Below are 16,772 nucleotides of genomic sequence, written 5' to 3'. Positions count from 1 at the left end.
CAAAAGATTTGAACTAGCTGGGGTGGCTTGGCTCCTCCAAAGGTGCTCTTTGTGTGGTTTTGTATTTCAAAAGTCTCAGTGAAACCTCTGCAACACAGAACTAAACATAGGTAAATTTTGTGACTATTCTTCATTTCTGAAAAGATCTTTCTGTATTCTAGTATTGCTGCCACTGTTTGGTGGTGCTCCAGTGATGTGTTCCCAGAAGAGGATGGGATGATCCTCATTCCAGGAGATGGCTTCAAAAATCCCCTGAGCAGTCTCATTTTCTTTTTAGGCTATTTTCATTAAAGACATATTGAGTGTTTGCATTCCCAAAAAGTGGGATGTGTTGAGATGAGCAAGAAAGGGGCTTGTGGTATCTGAGTAGCCCTCTAAGGCAGGTGTGGGGTGATAAATGTTCACTGCCCTGTGCATCGATGTCACACCTCTAACATTTGGCTTTCAGCTGCTTTTTGTCCATGTATTTGAGAAGATAAAACAAGGAAAATGAAATGCAGCAGCAGAGCTGTTTCTCTGCCACCTCAGGGAGATGGCTCCTGAAGATCTGACTGACTTTGGGTCTCTCCTTACTTTTGAAAAGCACTCATACTCTTAGCTCTCCTTACATTAGGTGATAAAGCAAAGCTTTTTTTTGCCTGGTGAAGCTCCTGAAGGTCATGAAAGTGATTGCTCTTTGAGGGTTCAAAATCCTTTTTGCAAATTCTGCAGGGAGCCCTTCCATGGAGCCCTTCCAGCCAGTGGTTTGGTGTTTCTCAGCCCTGACAGATGAATTGTGGCTGAAAAGCCATTGCTGAGGCCTGTTGCTTTCCAAGGGGCTGTGGCAGCTTTGTGCTCCTGGTTGCTAGGTTATTTTCTCTGGGTACCTGTGCCTGTTAAGCAATCTTCTGATGACATTCAGGATCTTTCTTCATGTGCTTATGGATGCTCTGACTGACATGTGATGTTTGCACCACCTTCTAAAGAAAACTTGGTGCCCCTCCTGGTTTGGTTTGAATCTGCTGAGGTGGGATGGTATCAGCAGGAGGATTGAGAAGTTGTTCTTGTTTCTAATTGGGTTTATCCTTGGAGCACCAGGAGGATTGAGAAGTTGTTCTTGTTTCTTATCCTTGGAGCAGGATTGAAGAACTTGATTTTAGTTTTGGTTCTGCTCCTGATGTTTTTGGCTGAGTCCACTGATGTCAGTCCCTCACCCTGTGGTTTAACTTTTGCTGTTGAACTGTTCAGTTTGCTGTGGGAGAACAGGCTGTGTGTTAGTAACAGCTCTAGGAACACAGAAGTCATTGACTGGGATGAATATGATAACCTTAAACTACAGCATACCACAGTACTGATGACCCTGTAGTTATTAGTGTCACATTTACTCTCTGATTGAGATGTTCTTAAGCCAAATTTATTTCAACCAACAAGTAAATATTTTATTTTTGTTGTTTCAAATGAGAAAAGTTGTTCATGCTTAGTACTAAATTATCATTGCTTTAAAAAACAATCAGGAAAAAGAATAATGCTGAGTAGAGCAATAGCAGTGTTTTAATTATGTGAAACTCAAAACACATTTTCACTTTACGGGAATCCAATACACAGGCTGGAGATGTGAAAGCTCTGAGTGTGACAGAATTACTGAAAAGTGTGCTAGCACCAGCCAGGATCCTCAGAAGTTGGGTGTTGTGACTTCCTCATTTATGTCACAGAGAAGGGAATGCTCAGTGTTTGGGTTGGGGTTTTTTTTTTGCCTTTCTTTTAAAATACTTTTGAAGCTTAGTGCTTCTGAGGAGCAAGTTCCATCCAGGGACTTGGATGAGTCTCAGGTCCCCAGGGCTCCCATTGCATTGGACAGCTTTGATTTCCTTCCAGTTCTTTTCCTCATTAGCTGGCAGTGCTGCTGCCCACTGCTGACTGGAGCAGTTCCTGAGCTGCCCCTTGGCACTGGGGCCTCAGGAGTTAACCTGTAGTCCTGAGATGTCCCAGGACACCTTCACACAACCCTGCTCTCTGCTTTCCACCCACTTGCAGTATAAATGTGTTTGTAATTGTCAGAGAAGAGCTGGTGCCTGGGGGTTTGTGACCCTACCTGGGCCTTTCAGAATGAATTACAGTCTTTCATCTACTCCAAGGGTCACATTCTCTTTTTAATTGCACTGAAGTGACTTTCCACTACATTTGGTAGACACATGCCATAATTTGTTCTGTAAGACACAGCCTCCCCATAATTACAAGGAATATGTAAGCCTGCCTGCCTTGAAGATGGTGTTAGGGTGTTCTCTGTCATGGAAAGAGCATAAATCTTCTGACATGGCCTCACTGGTTCCCTGCTGCATTGTCACCTTCCAGTCAAGAACAGAATTTCTGTGTGTCATGAAAGCTCTTCCTATTTGGATAATTCTCTTTACTGGCCATACTGGTGCAAAGTGGAGGTAAACTTAATGTTGTGGAACAGATTCAGGTGCTGATATTCTCCAGGGAGCAACCTGTGCTCCAGCATCCATCTGTCCCAGGAGCCTGGAGTGTGTTGTGTAGGAAACACAGACCTTGAGCTTGTGACATGTTCTGGTTGACTGCCTCCAGTTCTGGCTGGTCATCCTGCTCTCAGCAATTCTCTGGGATTCCTTCTCTTTGCTCACTTTGAATTTTTCAGTAAATAGCTCCCTAGAAATTGAAACCCTAAAAACCCGACAGGAGTTTTCCCTAGAAACCCAATAGAAGTTTTTTGCCTCCTGCTCCATGTGTTTCAGGTTGCTTCTGTTTGACCCAAGGGGTCCCTGGAAGCCAGGTTGGTATCACCAGGTTGCTTTTATCCTTGAGGTCTCAGACTTTTATCTCAATGATGTCTTTTGTAAGAAGCTTTACAAACTTTGCTCATTTGTTTTCTGTGATATGTGGTTAAAGAACAGCAGCTGTTGCTTTTTTTGGATGAGATTAGCTCTTGTAAATCCTTCTGATTTTTGATATTTGTAACTGCATTCAATTTTGGTCTGTGTGATGGCAGCTAGAGGCAACATTTTTTTCTGTGTATGAGTAGAATTTGCTCACTAACTTCACACTTCTACAAAAATTTCCCCCTTAAATCCTCTAAGCTATTTGTACTAATCCTCATTACTGTATTTTGTGCATTTCTCTATTTTGCCTTTGACTAATGCTGCATTTTTCTCTTGTACCTAAGAAAGCCTTAAAATAGGAATTCTGGAATAGAAAATGATATGTAAGAAGATTGCAGATTACTGTTGGTTTTCTAGTGGCCATTCTTGTCATTGCTGTGTTAATGTAGAGGCTTAATGAGCAAGTTTGACTCCAGGGCAGGGCTCAGTGCTGCTCTGAACAGCAGTTCCCATCTAGTATTCCTTTGAAATTAAGCATTTGCTATCTTGCCACCTTTTATTTTTTATTATTTGTGCCTGTTGCATTGGTCAGGGCTCAGTAAAGGGTGCAGTCACTCAGAGGTGCTGCCTGAAAACTTGGGGAGACTGGCAGTGATGCCCTTGGAGCAGCTGCTGCAGCATGTTCTGGGTATTTGTGCCTAAATCTAGAACTGTAATGATTCCTTCACTCCCCTTTGACCTTCTCTTTTCTATTTGTGCATTCAACCAAAACCCAGCACGCTGTCTCCTGAGGGCTGACTCTATAATGAGCTAGAGAATGGTTTCAAACAGACCTCCTGCTGAAGGAGGGCAGTTTAGGTTGGTTATTAGCAAGGAATTGTTCCCTGTGAGGGTGGTGGGGCCCCGGCACAGGCTGCCCAGGAAAGCTGTGCCTGCCCCATCCCTGGAAGTGTCCAAGGCAAGGCTGGATGGGGCTTGGAGCACCCTGGGATAGTGGAAGGTGTCCTGTCCCTGTTCTGGTCCCTGGCAGGGGAGCAGAGATGATCTTTAGGGTCCCTTCCAGCCCAAATCAGTCTGTGATGCACTTGTTTGGTGGGGATGTGCAGCCTTTGTAAGCTGGCCTCCCCTGGATGGTGTGTGTGCCTGTTCCCTGTAGCAGGGTATTTCTTGCTAACACCTTCCCTGGAGAGTTTCATGTTCTTCTCTCCCCTTTCTCTTTCAGGCCATGGCCTGTTTGCTTCTCCACAGAGTTCTGCTACTCCATGAACTGAAGCTCTTCGTTACAGAGGAGGAGTGGGAGGCATTGATCACCAGGAGCATCAGCCAAGTGACACAGGTAACCAATTCCAGCATGTTTGAAGTACAGACAACACCTCATGAATGCTGCTCTCATTTTCTGGTGCTTGGTCTCAGAGCTGCAGTCTGGGTCTGGGCTCAGCCTGAATGGTCTCAGAGACCTTGTGCCTGATGGCAGCAGCTCTGAGTAGTGCCTGCCAGGCTGGCAGAACTCTTGGAACACCACTGTGATGTTCCTGGTGCAGCTCAGTGAGGCTGTGTGTACACCCAAGAGACAGAGCTTGAATTTTAGGGAATACACTCATACAGATCCATTTCAGGTGTTAAAAAAAAAAAGAAAATGAAAAGGAGTGGAATGGTATTGTGAATGTTAATTACAGGATATGTCATGCACATTCTGCATTGGAATGAACTTCAGGGCCACAAAAGCAGAGCTGAGGTGCCTGGACTTTTGACTCCTGGTGCATTGCAGACATTATGGATCAGACTGCCTTGCTAATATTGCTCATCAGGGAAACCTTAAAATACATTGGAAAATCATTTGTACAGAAGAAGCAGTGACAGAAATTGGAGGGCTCCTGAGTCAGTGACAAGTGCAGATTGTACCTGAGGACAGTGTTGGGGTGCAGCTGTTCCGTGGGAGATGATCTGTGGGACAGGAGGTTGAAGAAACAAATGCCATTCACTTTTATTCTTGTGGATTGATGTGGGGGCAACCAAGCAGCCAAATTAATGTTGTGATGTGGTGACTGAACTTGATGACATGGGAGATTCCAGTCTTGGAGTTTCTGTGTAACTGTAATAATGACCTCTTTCCAAGGGTGGCTTTCATTACTTACTCACTCAGATGCTGGCTACATGGTAATTTAGGCTGTTCTATAATTTGCTGTATTGAAACAGAACAATTAGATCTGTTTTTTCTGTCAAGGAGGGACAAAGTCTAAGCAAGTTTAAAACAGGGAATTTAAAGATGTTGTTTGTAATCTGGATCCTCAGTTTCATTACACACTTTTTATTTAAAGATTACATCAGGAATCCAATAGGTGGAGTTATGTGTGATTTTGTTTCTCAGCTACATAAAACATGCCACTCCTCCCAGCCTGGTCATTTCCATGTTTCTGTCTAGCAGCTGAATGCAGAACTCAGTGATTCACTGGGAAACCACAAATATTTACAATGCCTTTATGTTGTCCTTGTTAGGGAGAGTTTAGCAACTTGCAACCCATCCAAGACAATGATGAGCTTTGCTATTAAAGTTTCCTCAGTGCCTCTCATTTCTGTGGTCATGTGTGTTTAAAGAAAAATTCCTGAGAAATACTGTCAGTTTGTTTGGGTTGTCCAAGGTTTACCCTGTGGGCAGGAGGCCTCCCATACTGTTAAGTGGCAGTGGCATATAGTTGCTGCTTCTCTTTTTGGCCTGAAAAAGTCCTGAGATAACATTTTTACAGGCTGCTGTTGGTGTTCATACATGTGGGGGTTTGGTCTCCCTTCCTCCTGCTTTCCCCATGTACTTAACCCAGCTGGTGTGGCTGGGGCAGCTGCACATTCAATGTTGCTGTAGTGAGAAGGGTCAGGGACTTTCATATTCCACATTATGGTTTTGATTCATAACCAAAGGCTGGCACTTGTGCTGAAAGACTTTTGAAAGCTGCAAAAGAAATGCTGTGTCTGTTTGGTGGTGCAGAAATGCTCACTTCTCTGGTTTAGAGCTGTAAAAACATGCAGTGGCTCTGTGGTGTGGTAAAACAATACTCACAGTGTCACTGATCTCTTTTAAAGGTGGTAAAAAATCTCTTGTAGTAGAAGTCAGAGGCTGGGAACTGAGCCAGTTTGGACTCTGTAGAAAGCATGTATTTGTCAAAGAGACTATTCCACCACTGAAGTAACTTGCTGAAGGATTTATCAGCCCTGAATCTCCAGGTGGAAGCTGTGTGCTTGGCTCACAGAGAAGCTGCAGGTGGGGTAGAAGTTCCAGGCCCACTGTTGAAGTTTTGGGGTGAGTTTGTTTGGGAAAGGCTTGGACTAAGCAAGAACCCTTCCTGCCACTGCTGTCCTCACACAGTCCTGCTGAGCTGGAGGACTGGGAGGATGTTTGCAGAGTCTCATCCCTTTTCTTCTGAGACTTGTTTCCATGGGCCATTCTGGGTCAGCTGTGGTTTTAGAGGTGAGTATGTGAGTGAGTAGGTGCTGGCAGATGTGGGTGCTTACCTGTGAGAACCTGGGCTGGAAGCTGTGGGATGCTGTGGAAAATGATGATAATTTATTGCCCTGCCTCTGGTTGAAATGTCTGTGTTTGTCACTGGCCATTCCTGCCACTGCCCCTCACATACAGCTGTTTTAAGAGGAAAAAAATTATATTTGTGAATTTTGTACCTTTCTTTGACCCAGGGAGGGGTTTGCAGCTCTTTAACTGGTGTGCTCTTGTTAATTCAAGTGGTGCTGTTGCTCACAGGGACACTGTCACCTGAGGCTGTGCCACTCTCTGTGTCCTGGGTCACGTTTGCAGCTAGGAGGCTGTAGCTCCCCAGGTGCAGGGCTGCCCTGGCAGGCTTAAGGCTGTCACAGAGGACAAGATATTATCTCCTGCTGTGTGCCTGCTTATCCTGTCTTGCCTCAGGGATTGCACTGCATACCTGCTGAGATCCCTGGGTGAGGAGCATCCTCAGCAGGGAGTTCTGGGGTGGGTTAGGCAGTGGTGTGAGCTGGAACTGGGGAACAGGCAATGTGGGACAAGTGCAGTTTTGGGTATCACTGAATTATGCAGGCAAAGCTAAGAGGCAGATGAGGGAGAATCAACAGCCAGGAACATTAAGTGAAGAGACAGATTCCTGAAATAGCAGCTCTAGCTGCTGCAAGGCAGTGGCTCTTGTGCTTACATAAGCTAACTTGACCTTATTTGTTCCCAAATTGTTTAAGCATGCTTATAAAACATACATCACAGCCATGAGGGATCCATGTTTGCCCTCTCCTTACTCAGTGAGGCAGGTCTGATGTCCCATCAGGTACTTTGGAGTTGAGTTCTTTGTGTGAGAGCCCTGCTTGCTGTTGGTGCTCTGGGCTGGTGCTGCTGGGCCACCTTTTCAGAAAGTGCTGTCCACAGCCCTGCACTGCCAAGGGGAGGAAGCAGAAAAACACCTCTGGCACACTTTTGGCCTCCCAAATCCTATATGGATACTTTACACAAAGCAGAATCTTGCAGCAGTTGTTCAAGTGTGTTCTAAGTTGGTGCTGCTGGGCCACCTTTTCAGAAAGTGCTGTCCACAGCCCTGCACTGCAGAGAGGAAGCAGAAAAACACCTCTGGCACGCTTTTGGCCTCCCAAATCCTATATAGATACTTTACACAAAGCAGAATCTTGCTGCAGTTGTTCAAGTCTGTTCTAAGGGGGGATCTGGATGGCTCAGTTGTGTTCATGGTGTAAAGAAATAGAGGTGCTTCATGTTGTGAGTGACAGAGCTCACCTGGGATGCTGGAACTTTTGACAGAAGCATCTTCCTCTTGGAGAGCTTTGTTCTTTATCAGTTGGTCTCAAAGTGCTTTACAAAGGAAGTTCAAAGCAGTGAGTTGTTGATGTAATGGAAAAAGTATTTTGCAGAAACCCAAGACATAATGGATTTGGTTTGGTGGAGCTGTTCATCCTGTTTTACAGGTGACACTCCTTGGCTGGGAGCTGAGCCAGGAATCAAACTTGGGTCTCCTGAGACATCTCAGAGACCCTTTTTGTGCATGGACAATCTGACCATCTCTTCACTTGGCTTCAGAACATCCCTGTGTGTGGGACAATCACCTCTGTCCCACCTCCCCTCTGCTGGCTGAGGCTGCCCTCAGGAACACAGTGAAGTAGCTGCAGAGCCTGAGACTTCCAGTTCCCCATTATTCCATACAGGAGCCTCACCTTTTAGTGAGGGATCTCTGGGTTTGCTGCTAGGGCCCACACACTCCTTTTTACTCTATCCAGCATCTCTCCATTTGATCTTTCAGCCCTCCCAGTTGTCACTATTGGCACGTTTTGGTGTTTGCTTCTCTTGTTAGATATATTTATGTTTTATTTTTATATGTTACAAAATTGCTGTCTTGGCTTTGGAGCAACCTGTACCAATTTTTCAGTAACTCACTGACAGATTCAGGGCAGGAAGTTCCAGGTGCTGAATACATAATTTCATTACCTTTTTTTGTAATCCCTTTCCTAGGGACCAGCTTGCCCTCCTGAACTGAGGTGTTCTGAGTAACTTATGCTGAAACTCCCAGTTACGATGTGAAAGTCAAGGAATAGTCCAGAAAATACATGTTTTGATGGTTGTGAGCTTCAAAATAGAACAGCCCTCAGAAAACTGTTGTTAAAATGCTTTCTCTGGCTTGAGCACAGTGATTTCCTGAGGGTTTCCTTTGTCTTTCTTCTGCAATAAGTACATCCTAAGAAGAGGCAAACTTTACTGCTGATTTCCCCTTTGCTGGTTCTGTCAGTGTCACAAGGACTGGGCAGAGCAGACAGGGTTCCACTTGGCTGTTTGAACCCAGGTGGGATCAAGGCACCTGCCCTGTGCCAGCACTGACAGAATCCAATGCCTGGGTGCAGGGCAAGACCAAAGCACTCCCAGTCACAGTCCTGAGGCTTTCAGATCATTCACATAACCCAATGAGATGTATTTGATGCCTCCCTACACTCAGGTGGCTGCTTAGGCTTGGGCTGGGCAGGCATGGATGAGGACAGATGGGGAATGGCAGAGATAACCCCAGAGCTCTTTTCCATATCACAGGAAGTTCTGTGTGCTCCCTGAAAACCAGTGTTGTACAGCATTCCAGGGTTTTGTTAATATGGTGTTGTTCAGCAACAATTTAAAATAACTATCTGGAGCTACTGAGAATGTGGAGGGGAGAGAGGGACACACTGTCTGGCCTTCCAGTGCAGACACGCCCTTAATTTCTGAAGGGCATCACATTTGATTATCAGTGTCTTAATTTGTAGTGAGATAAATTATTAAAGTGGCTTCATCAAATCTCTAAAAAAGCTATCCTTCATTTTTTTTCCTTGAAGATTGCCTGAACCTTTATCTGCCCATCTTTATAAATTCTTAATTCATTGCCCTTTCTCAGCCTCTTAGCTTGTAAAATGAGGCCAGTCCTGATTTAACTGATAGCTTTCAGAATACTGGATGTCTCTGTGGAGACCTTTCCTCTGTTCCCTCAGCTGTCCTGTGTGATTTTCCCCTGCTGCATTTTCATATGGTCTTTGGAAAAAAAAAATCAAGATCATTAAATTTGGGAAAGTGTTAACATCTTCTGTGAGGATGGCTTCTGGATTTTTTGTCTCCTCCCTCTAATGAATTGCCAAAATAAACATCACTAAAAATGTCTTTATTTACACCCTTCAGCACGTGGGGCTGCTTAGTCCCCTGCCTTCCCTTCTCAGTCAGGGGCAAGCAGAGGCTTGGTGGCTCCCACCCTTTGGGAGCATTTCTTCATGACTTGTTTGTGTTAGACGTGCAAGGAAGTAAGTTTTGAACATTGATACTTTCAGTCTTCAGAAATGTAGTGAGAGAAAATGGATGGAGGAGGGACTGTCAGTGCTGCTTTTCTGCCTTGAAGTGCTCTCAGCAGCACTGCTGGTCAGGTGGGTGCTGGGACAGCCTCTCCTCCTGTGCCTGTTCCCTGCTGTGCACTGGAAGTGTTCCCTGGTGTCCACGGCTTGGAAATGGATGTGGCTCTGGATAGATGAAAACTGGAGTGAAGAGACATCCTGCTCTTCCCTCCTCTTTGTCTTCCATGGTTTAGCCCTGAGTTGTGGTTTGGGATCTGTTGTGTAGTGATTATTGTCATGGGAGGGAGTATTTGGGGCTGTGGTGTCTGGGTTTGGGAGGCTCAGGGTTGGTTCCTGGCTCTGTCTGGTTTGTGTGGCAGCATCACTTGGCCTCTGAGATGGAGTGATGCTGCCTTACCTCTCTGCTCTCAGGAGAAGCACAGGCCAGTGACAGCTGAGGGGATACTGAGCATCCTGCAGGGACAGCAAGAGGAGCTGTGAGCACACAGAGCCTTCAGCTGTTCTCAGTTCATGCTCAGCCTCTCAGTAACACAGGAGGGCCCTGCCCTTGCTGCACCTCACCTGTCTGGTGACATGGGAAATCTGTGCCTTGGCTCAGGTACTGGACACAGCCTGTAGGACCCCAGATGTGCTTGCTGGGCCCCTCTGGGTGGGATTCCACCCCAGGGACCTGAGCCACACCACAGCAGAGCCCCAGGCTGTGCCATTGCTCTGGGATCCTGATGCAGCACACAGCTGGGAGCTCTGGCACTGTGGGTGGAACCTTGCTGGACTCTGCTGCTGGACAAGAGGCTTTACCTGAGGAGCCCCAGGCTGTCCAGTTCTGTGAGGTGGTGCAGGGGTGTGTCTGGACTTGGTGTCCAGCCAGGAATGCACACATTGATCCATCAGCTCCTGGTCTGCCGTGTGGGAGAAGGGCACGGGTGGAATGCAAGCTGGCAGGGCTTCTGCAGCTCTCACTGCTGGATCCCATGGATCCCATGGAGGGGAAGGGCTGCTTGTTTCAACCAGGCTGGGGGACACGCTGGGAATGCATAAATATGAAATGGTGTTCAAACTGCCAGCTGGGAACTGAGCAGTCTCTGGTGGCAGAGCCCGCTGTGGCACTTGGAGTTCTGCTGTGCCCTGTGAGTCTGGGCTCAGCCTGTCCCCCCGTGGTCCCTGTGGAGGGGCAGAGGTGCAGGCAGGTGTGGATGTGGAGACTGCAGAAACATTGCATGGCTCCATGTTGGCATGTTGGCACCTGCCCTGCCTGGGGTGCTGACCTTGGCCCTAGGTGTGCATCCAGCCCTTCTGCTGGGTGATGGGGTTCAGGGGAGCTTTGGACCTTGGGCTGTGTGGTTATACCTGCCAGCTCTCTGGCCTGCCTCTGTGACTGGATTACTGCAGATACTCACCTCCTGTGCTCTGACTAACTTGTTTCACACTTTGTGAAGATGGGGGAATGCTGTGAAGTGCAATGTGACATGGAATGAAGGCTGGATCCTGCAGTAGCTGGGATATTTCCATGTGTGATAAAGAATGAGTAATCTAATAAACCCCACTGGTTGTTGGGATGCAGGCAGTGTGCAGTTCTTGTAGAAATCTGAGAAGAGAGAGCTTTGGATCCAGGAGTGCCCTCCTCCAGAAACAGCCAGAGGCTCTTGGAAGCATTGTGTGTGACACAAGAACCATCTCTGCCAGCTGCATCCACACAGGGTGAGGCAGGAGCTCTGTTGCTGTGCAGGCTTGAGGTGAGATGGGAGTTCCAGCTGTGAAAATTGCCTCCATAGTTTTTGCTTCTGGAAAATGACCTGCCCAGATCTGCTGACAGCTCAGATGTGCAGACATGATTAACCATCACAGCTATTGCTGAGCTGGAACTGGAACTGGGATTTGCTGTGAAGTGGGACTGGCTGCTCCTGAAGCAGCAGAGAAAGAAAAGCAGAAAACGGGAGAAAAGCAGCATAAATCAGCAAGTGATGCCAGCGTAGCTGTTGGGTATAAATCATGAGGTCTCTCTGCTTCTGGTATTGTGTAATTGGGTTGGGTGACCCTTGGCTGGTAGTGCTTTCAGAGGCCAGGGAGCTGGATACCTGTGGAACAGCTCATGGCAGAGAACCAAGGAGCAGGTGGTTAGACAAGTTCTTCTGGGTTTTCTTCAGCTCTCCAGCACTGACCTGTAGCATAGCTGGAAGCAAAGCCCAGCTTTGTGCCTCAGTCCTGCTGTGTAAAACACATCTTTACCAGCCCTGTGCAAGTGTTTGTGATCTGATCAGTGTTCAAGGCTCTCCCAAGGGTGCTGCAGAGGACTGAAATACTACTTCTCTTTTAAAGGCATGTTTGCCATCTGTTACATAATAGCTTTTGCTTTGATTTTATGGTTGGATGGTGTACATTCCCCAAATAAAATATAAATGTTTCCCTGTAAAATCATTGACCTCTGCAAGTGGGGTGGCAGAGCTGATTTCATCTCTCAGGGACCTACCTGAGTAGGGAGTGAGAACTGAGTGAGGGAGCAGAACTCTGCATGCAGGCAATGGTTGGTGTCCTATGTAGGAAGTTTTATAATTACTATAAGTTCTGTAAATTCTTGGGAAAGCTGCTTTTGACTTATGGACCCAGTTCCCATTCCAGAGGCTTTGGATTTCATTCCCTGGGATCCATTTCCTCAGGTTTGCCAGCAGTCCCAGCCCAGAGTCAGCTTCTTTTACATAACCAGAGTGAGCATGTTTGTGTTGGTGTCTCATGCTAACACAAATAACACAAATCCCATGGAAGCAAACAATGCAGATGACACAAATCCCATGGAAGCAAATGCTGCATTCTGTGCACTCCCTGCTCTTGGGAGGAGGAGAATGAAGCAATGCCTGATCAGAGATCCCATCTCATGGAATGCTAATGGGAAGTGCTCTCAGTGCTGACATGAAGATAATAAGACTCTGGGCTGAGCAGGAATTGGGCTCAAGTCTTTAGAGAGGCTTGACTGTCTCTGCCTACCACACACAGAGCTGCTGCTGGTGGTTTTGTGTTTTAGTGACAAATTTGTTTTACACCCTTTGTAGCAGAAGGGAAAGGGAGGAGGCAAATGTTGAGAAACAGTAAAACTTTATCTGCATCCAGCTTCCTTAAAGCCAGTCCTTCTGGGCTAGAGAAAATTGTACAGTCTGTAGGGATGAATTATCTGCTGCTTCTTTGGCTTCTCCTCTCACCCTTCTTGTTCCTTCCTGGTCTTGCAGAGCTGTTTTAAAGTGATCCATTTCAGCAGGGAGCTCTTTGTTTACAGAGCATCTACATTGTACCAGTTTGCTTCTGGCTATTTACACTGGTGGAAGTGTGCTTGTGTTTCCAGATTCATGCAAAACACTGCTTTAAATATAGATGTTTAGTCACTGGACTGGTGATGTTTTCCATCTCCAGCTGGGCCAGCCACTCTTTTCTTTCCACAGCTCTGCATGAACTTGGTTGGGTACCCCCCACTAGATGCATGTCCCAGTTTCCCCAGCACCTGGGAGATAAAAAAAAACCCTGAAAACTTGTTTGCTGAAAATCAGCCCCTCAGGTGTTGTTTCAGAGCTACAGAACTTTTCTGTTGAATTCAGTAGGATTTATTTCAAACCCTTCAAAGCATCAGGGCAGCAAGAACAGGCAGAGCCAAGCCAGCAGGATTTAAATGCAATTGTCCACATCACTCATGTACAGTGAAGAGAAAATGCAATTTATTTTTAACACCTTTTTAATTCTAAAGTGTTTGTATATTGAAAGGATGAAATGACAGTTGACTTCACTTTGGCTCCATCTCACAGCACTGCCCTGATTGTTCTTGTCCCAAGGAGCTGACAATCCATGCTGGTTTTCTCACACTGAACTTGTGCACAACTTGACAAAATAAGGATCTCAGCCTAATAGCCTCTATGAAAGGTGATCTAACCACAAGGAAGACCATTAGCCTGGCAATATTTTGTTCTTCAAATTACAAACAAAATGTTTAAAGAAAATGTTTATGTAAATCAGTCTTTTGTTTATTATTATGTTATTATTAGTGGTAAGCCTGATAAACTGAATGTGCCTGACCCTTGGGGTGTTACATCCTACGTGTAAAGATTTATTTTTTTTCCAATCACACACCTAATATTTGTCTCTCTTTTTACCTGGGAGACTCCAGAGCTGTGGAATTGTGTGACCTTGTAGGCTAATGACAGCTCTGGAACAGAGTTGCAGTGCATCTGTCTATATCAGGAGAGAGTAATTAGCAAGTTATTGATAGTCAGATGAAGTTGCAGCCTGAATTCCTGCCAGCAGAATGGTTTTCTAATACAGGGCTTGAGTGGACCATCCTGAACAGGAAATAACTGTATCTTTATTATTTAAAAAGATACTCCCAGGGTGGGGAGCCTGTTCAGATAGAATAATTCTGCTTGAAGACTGCTGGTCTTGCAGATACGTTACCTTGTCTCCCCACTTTCTGTGTTCCCTACCCTCTTGCTGGGCATCATTATCTTTTCTCTCGTGAGTGTCATTCCTGAAAGAATTTGTTTTGGGGAATAAATTTCTTACACCTCTCAGTGTCTGCAAGGATTTTTTAATTTTATTTACCAACTTTATGCTGGTGTAGATGGAGAAGAGTTTGCTGAGTCTTTAAATTGTTTCCAGTCTTGTTGGAATACAGGATCTGTGAGAGAGCCATGACACACCACTGCTGGGCACAGGTCTGGGGCAGGGACTGCTCAGCCTGAGGAGCTGAGCATGCTGAGCATGGGGTGGGCTTTGCCCCTTGGCTGTGTTGAGATGTCCAGATGCCAAGGAAAGGAGAGCTTGGCCACAAGTGCAGCCACATTCCTCTAAAGGGCCAGGCCACTGTCTACAGCACACTTGTCCTCAAATCCTGTTTGATATTGGTGTGATGTGTGTGGGGTTTGCTGTGGTGTGTGCCCACACAGAAATAGATGAAGGACCAGCTGCAGGCAGAGGATCAGTGCCCCTGAGCCACTGGGCTGCCTCTTTGATCCAGCTGCCTTTTTATGGCTATTTTCTGCCCTTTTAGTAAATAACTGGCTTTTGTTTGACCTGTCTTTGACATGCTTTTCCTCTAAGCCAGACCTTTCAGTGTCTCACAAACCCTGCAGCACATGCAGAGAGCACAGGGGAGATTCTTCCCTCAGTTACCTCAGTGAACTTGGGCTTGACAAGCCCTGCTGCAGGCTGGCACCTGGGATCTCTGCCATAAGTCTTCATGGATTTTTGCAGTGATGCTTTATGTGTAAATCCCAGCTCCTGAAGCTGAGGAGCTGTGGTCCATCAGGTGTGGCTGTTCTCTGGAGCTTCCTGGCCTTTCCAGGATGGGGTCAGGGATTATTGTACCTCTTCTTCTGCAGGACAGCATCTCACCTGTGCTTGAGCTCAGAAACTATGGACAGCAGCAAGGCTGTGCTTCTGTAATATTGTTTCTTAATTAATCTGGGTATCAGAAGCTTGCACCAAGTGCCTTCCTGAGCTTTTCCAGAGTTTGGTGGGGTTTGTGTTCCAGAATTACTGTGCTGACAGGTGAATCCTGCCATTCATTACTTGTTTTCTGCTTTCTCCTGTGAAGTATTTGTTTCCCCATCTAATATCTGTTTCTTCTAAATCTTCTAATTTAATTTGCAGTGTTTGAAAACACTTGGAAAACCCATCATGAAGGCTGAGAAAGAGAAAGTTGCCAAGTGCTTGGAGCTGTTGAACTTTCTCCTTAAAACTGTGAAAGGGCAGGTGAGTGTGTGACCCAGTATGTGACAAGTGGCTGTTTTCTGAGTCTCTTCTAAATGCCACACTTGGATTTTGCCATGTGATTGCTACACCCCAACTCATTTCCTACCAAAAGTACCTCTAGAGGGAATGCCTGGTTGGATCTGAGGGCAGAAGAGCCCTCCTGTCTGAAGGAGTGATCCACAGTCTTCATGAGCTGATCTCCAGAGGAGAATCTGTGCAGTGTTTAGCAAACACTTGTGGCATGTGCTTTCTTAGCAGCAGAAATACAGCCTGAGGTACAGTGAGGGTGGGTTTTGTCCCAGGTGATTGCTCTTGTCCACTGAACTCCAGAGATCATGATTCCCAAAACCAGACTTAATAGCTTTAAGAGCAGAGGTGAAGCTTTGTTCTGGGGCTTTGTTTTCCCTAATAAAAATAACTTTTTTGAGATGCATAGATTTTCTATAGGTGACAAAGTATGTCCCTAATCTGTTCTTATTTACTGGAGGAAAACACCACAAGCAGCAGAGTTGCTGAAGCCCAGTTTCCTACTGATAAGCCCAGAGCTCAGACCACAGCCTGTTTCTTTGTGAAGACCTAATAGGAAAATGGGTGGAGAAGAGAGATTGATTCCAAGGCTCTTGTAGGAGCTGAACAGCCTTTGAGACAGCCCTTTCTGCCTGGCTTGACTGAGGTTGTGCAGTGGGTTACAGAAGAGGGTGCCAGATCTTTAGCAACCAGACTGAACGGCTGCTGCTTTTCTCCTGGATGGGTACAGAGCCATGTCTCTTCTTTTCCTGCTCCCAGCCATGGACAGGAAAGGAGAGCAGACTGAAGGACCCTCCAGTTCTTTTTATGCCACTACAGTTCTCTTAAACTCTTGCCTCTCATGGTGGAAACTCAGGTTTTCAGGCAAACCCAGTAGCTGATGGTGTGAAGTGTTGCAGAGAGGCTCAAGGAGGAGCCAGGCAGGACTGGCAATTCCTGCCACCCTAGGAATGGCCTGTGCCCTGCTGCTGTGAGTCCCCTCTCCATTCACTCTGCAGACTGCTCTCTTGCCTCTTGCAGGAGCTGAGTGTGGGGCTGGCAGAGGTGGAGGACGTGTTGCTCCCCCTGCAGCAGCTGCAGGACATGGGGAGCTCCCCCCGGCTCGACTCGCTCTACTGGAACGTCATGCGCTGGCTCGGCCACACGTACGTGCTCTGGCTCCTGGCATTCCACCCTCTGGGCCTGCCTGCTGTCCTGCTGCTGGGCAGGGAGTGGCAGGAGAAAGGAAGTCAAGGCAGCAACCTCAGGGTGGAGTTTAATGGGGCTCCTTGGTTGGTGGGGTTGAGACCCTCCTGAATGCTTGTTTGGGATAATACCGGGCTCGTTGTTCTGTGTGCTCACACCCTGGGATTTGTCCTTGATGGGAAG

At 46.5% G+C, this 16,772-nt stretch overlaps 1 protein-coding gene across 1 annotated transcript in view; it reads left to right on the top strand.

Annotated features, from left to right (window-relative positions):
- The window catches only part of MYBBP1A (MYB binding protein 1a), a 54,423-nt gene that overhangs the window by 36,785 nt on the left and 866 nt on the right, over positions 1-16,772 (top strand). Inside the window, exons 24-26 of the mRNA XM_039705781.1 lie at positions 4,039-4,152; positions 15,276-15,377; positions 16,425-16,549. Coding sequence (XP_039561715.1) covers positions 4,039-4,152; positions 15,276-15,377; positions 16,425-16,549 — 341 coding nt within the window. The remainder of the gene's footprint in view (positions 1-4,038; positions 4,153-15,275; positions 15,378-16,424; positions 16,550-16,772) is intronic.

This window comes from Passer montanus, unplaced genomic scaffold, assembly GCF_014805655.1.
Source record: "Passer montanus isolate IOZ18808 unplaced genomic scaffold, ASM1480565v1 scaffold184, whole genome shotgun sequence".
In the NCBI taxonomy this organism is placed as follows: domain Eukaryota; kingdom Metazoa; phylum Chordata; class Aves; order Passeriformes; family Passeridae; genus Passer; species Passer montanus.
This window is presented reverse-complemented; position numbering and strand designations above follow the sequence as displayed.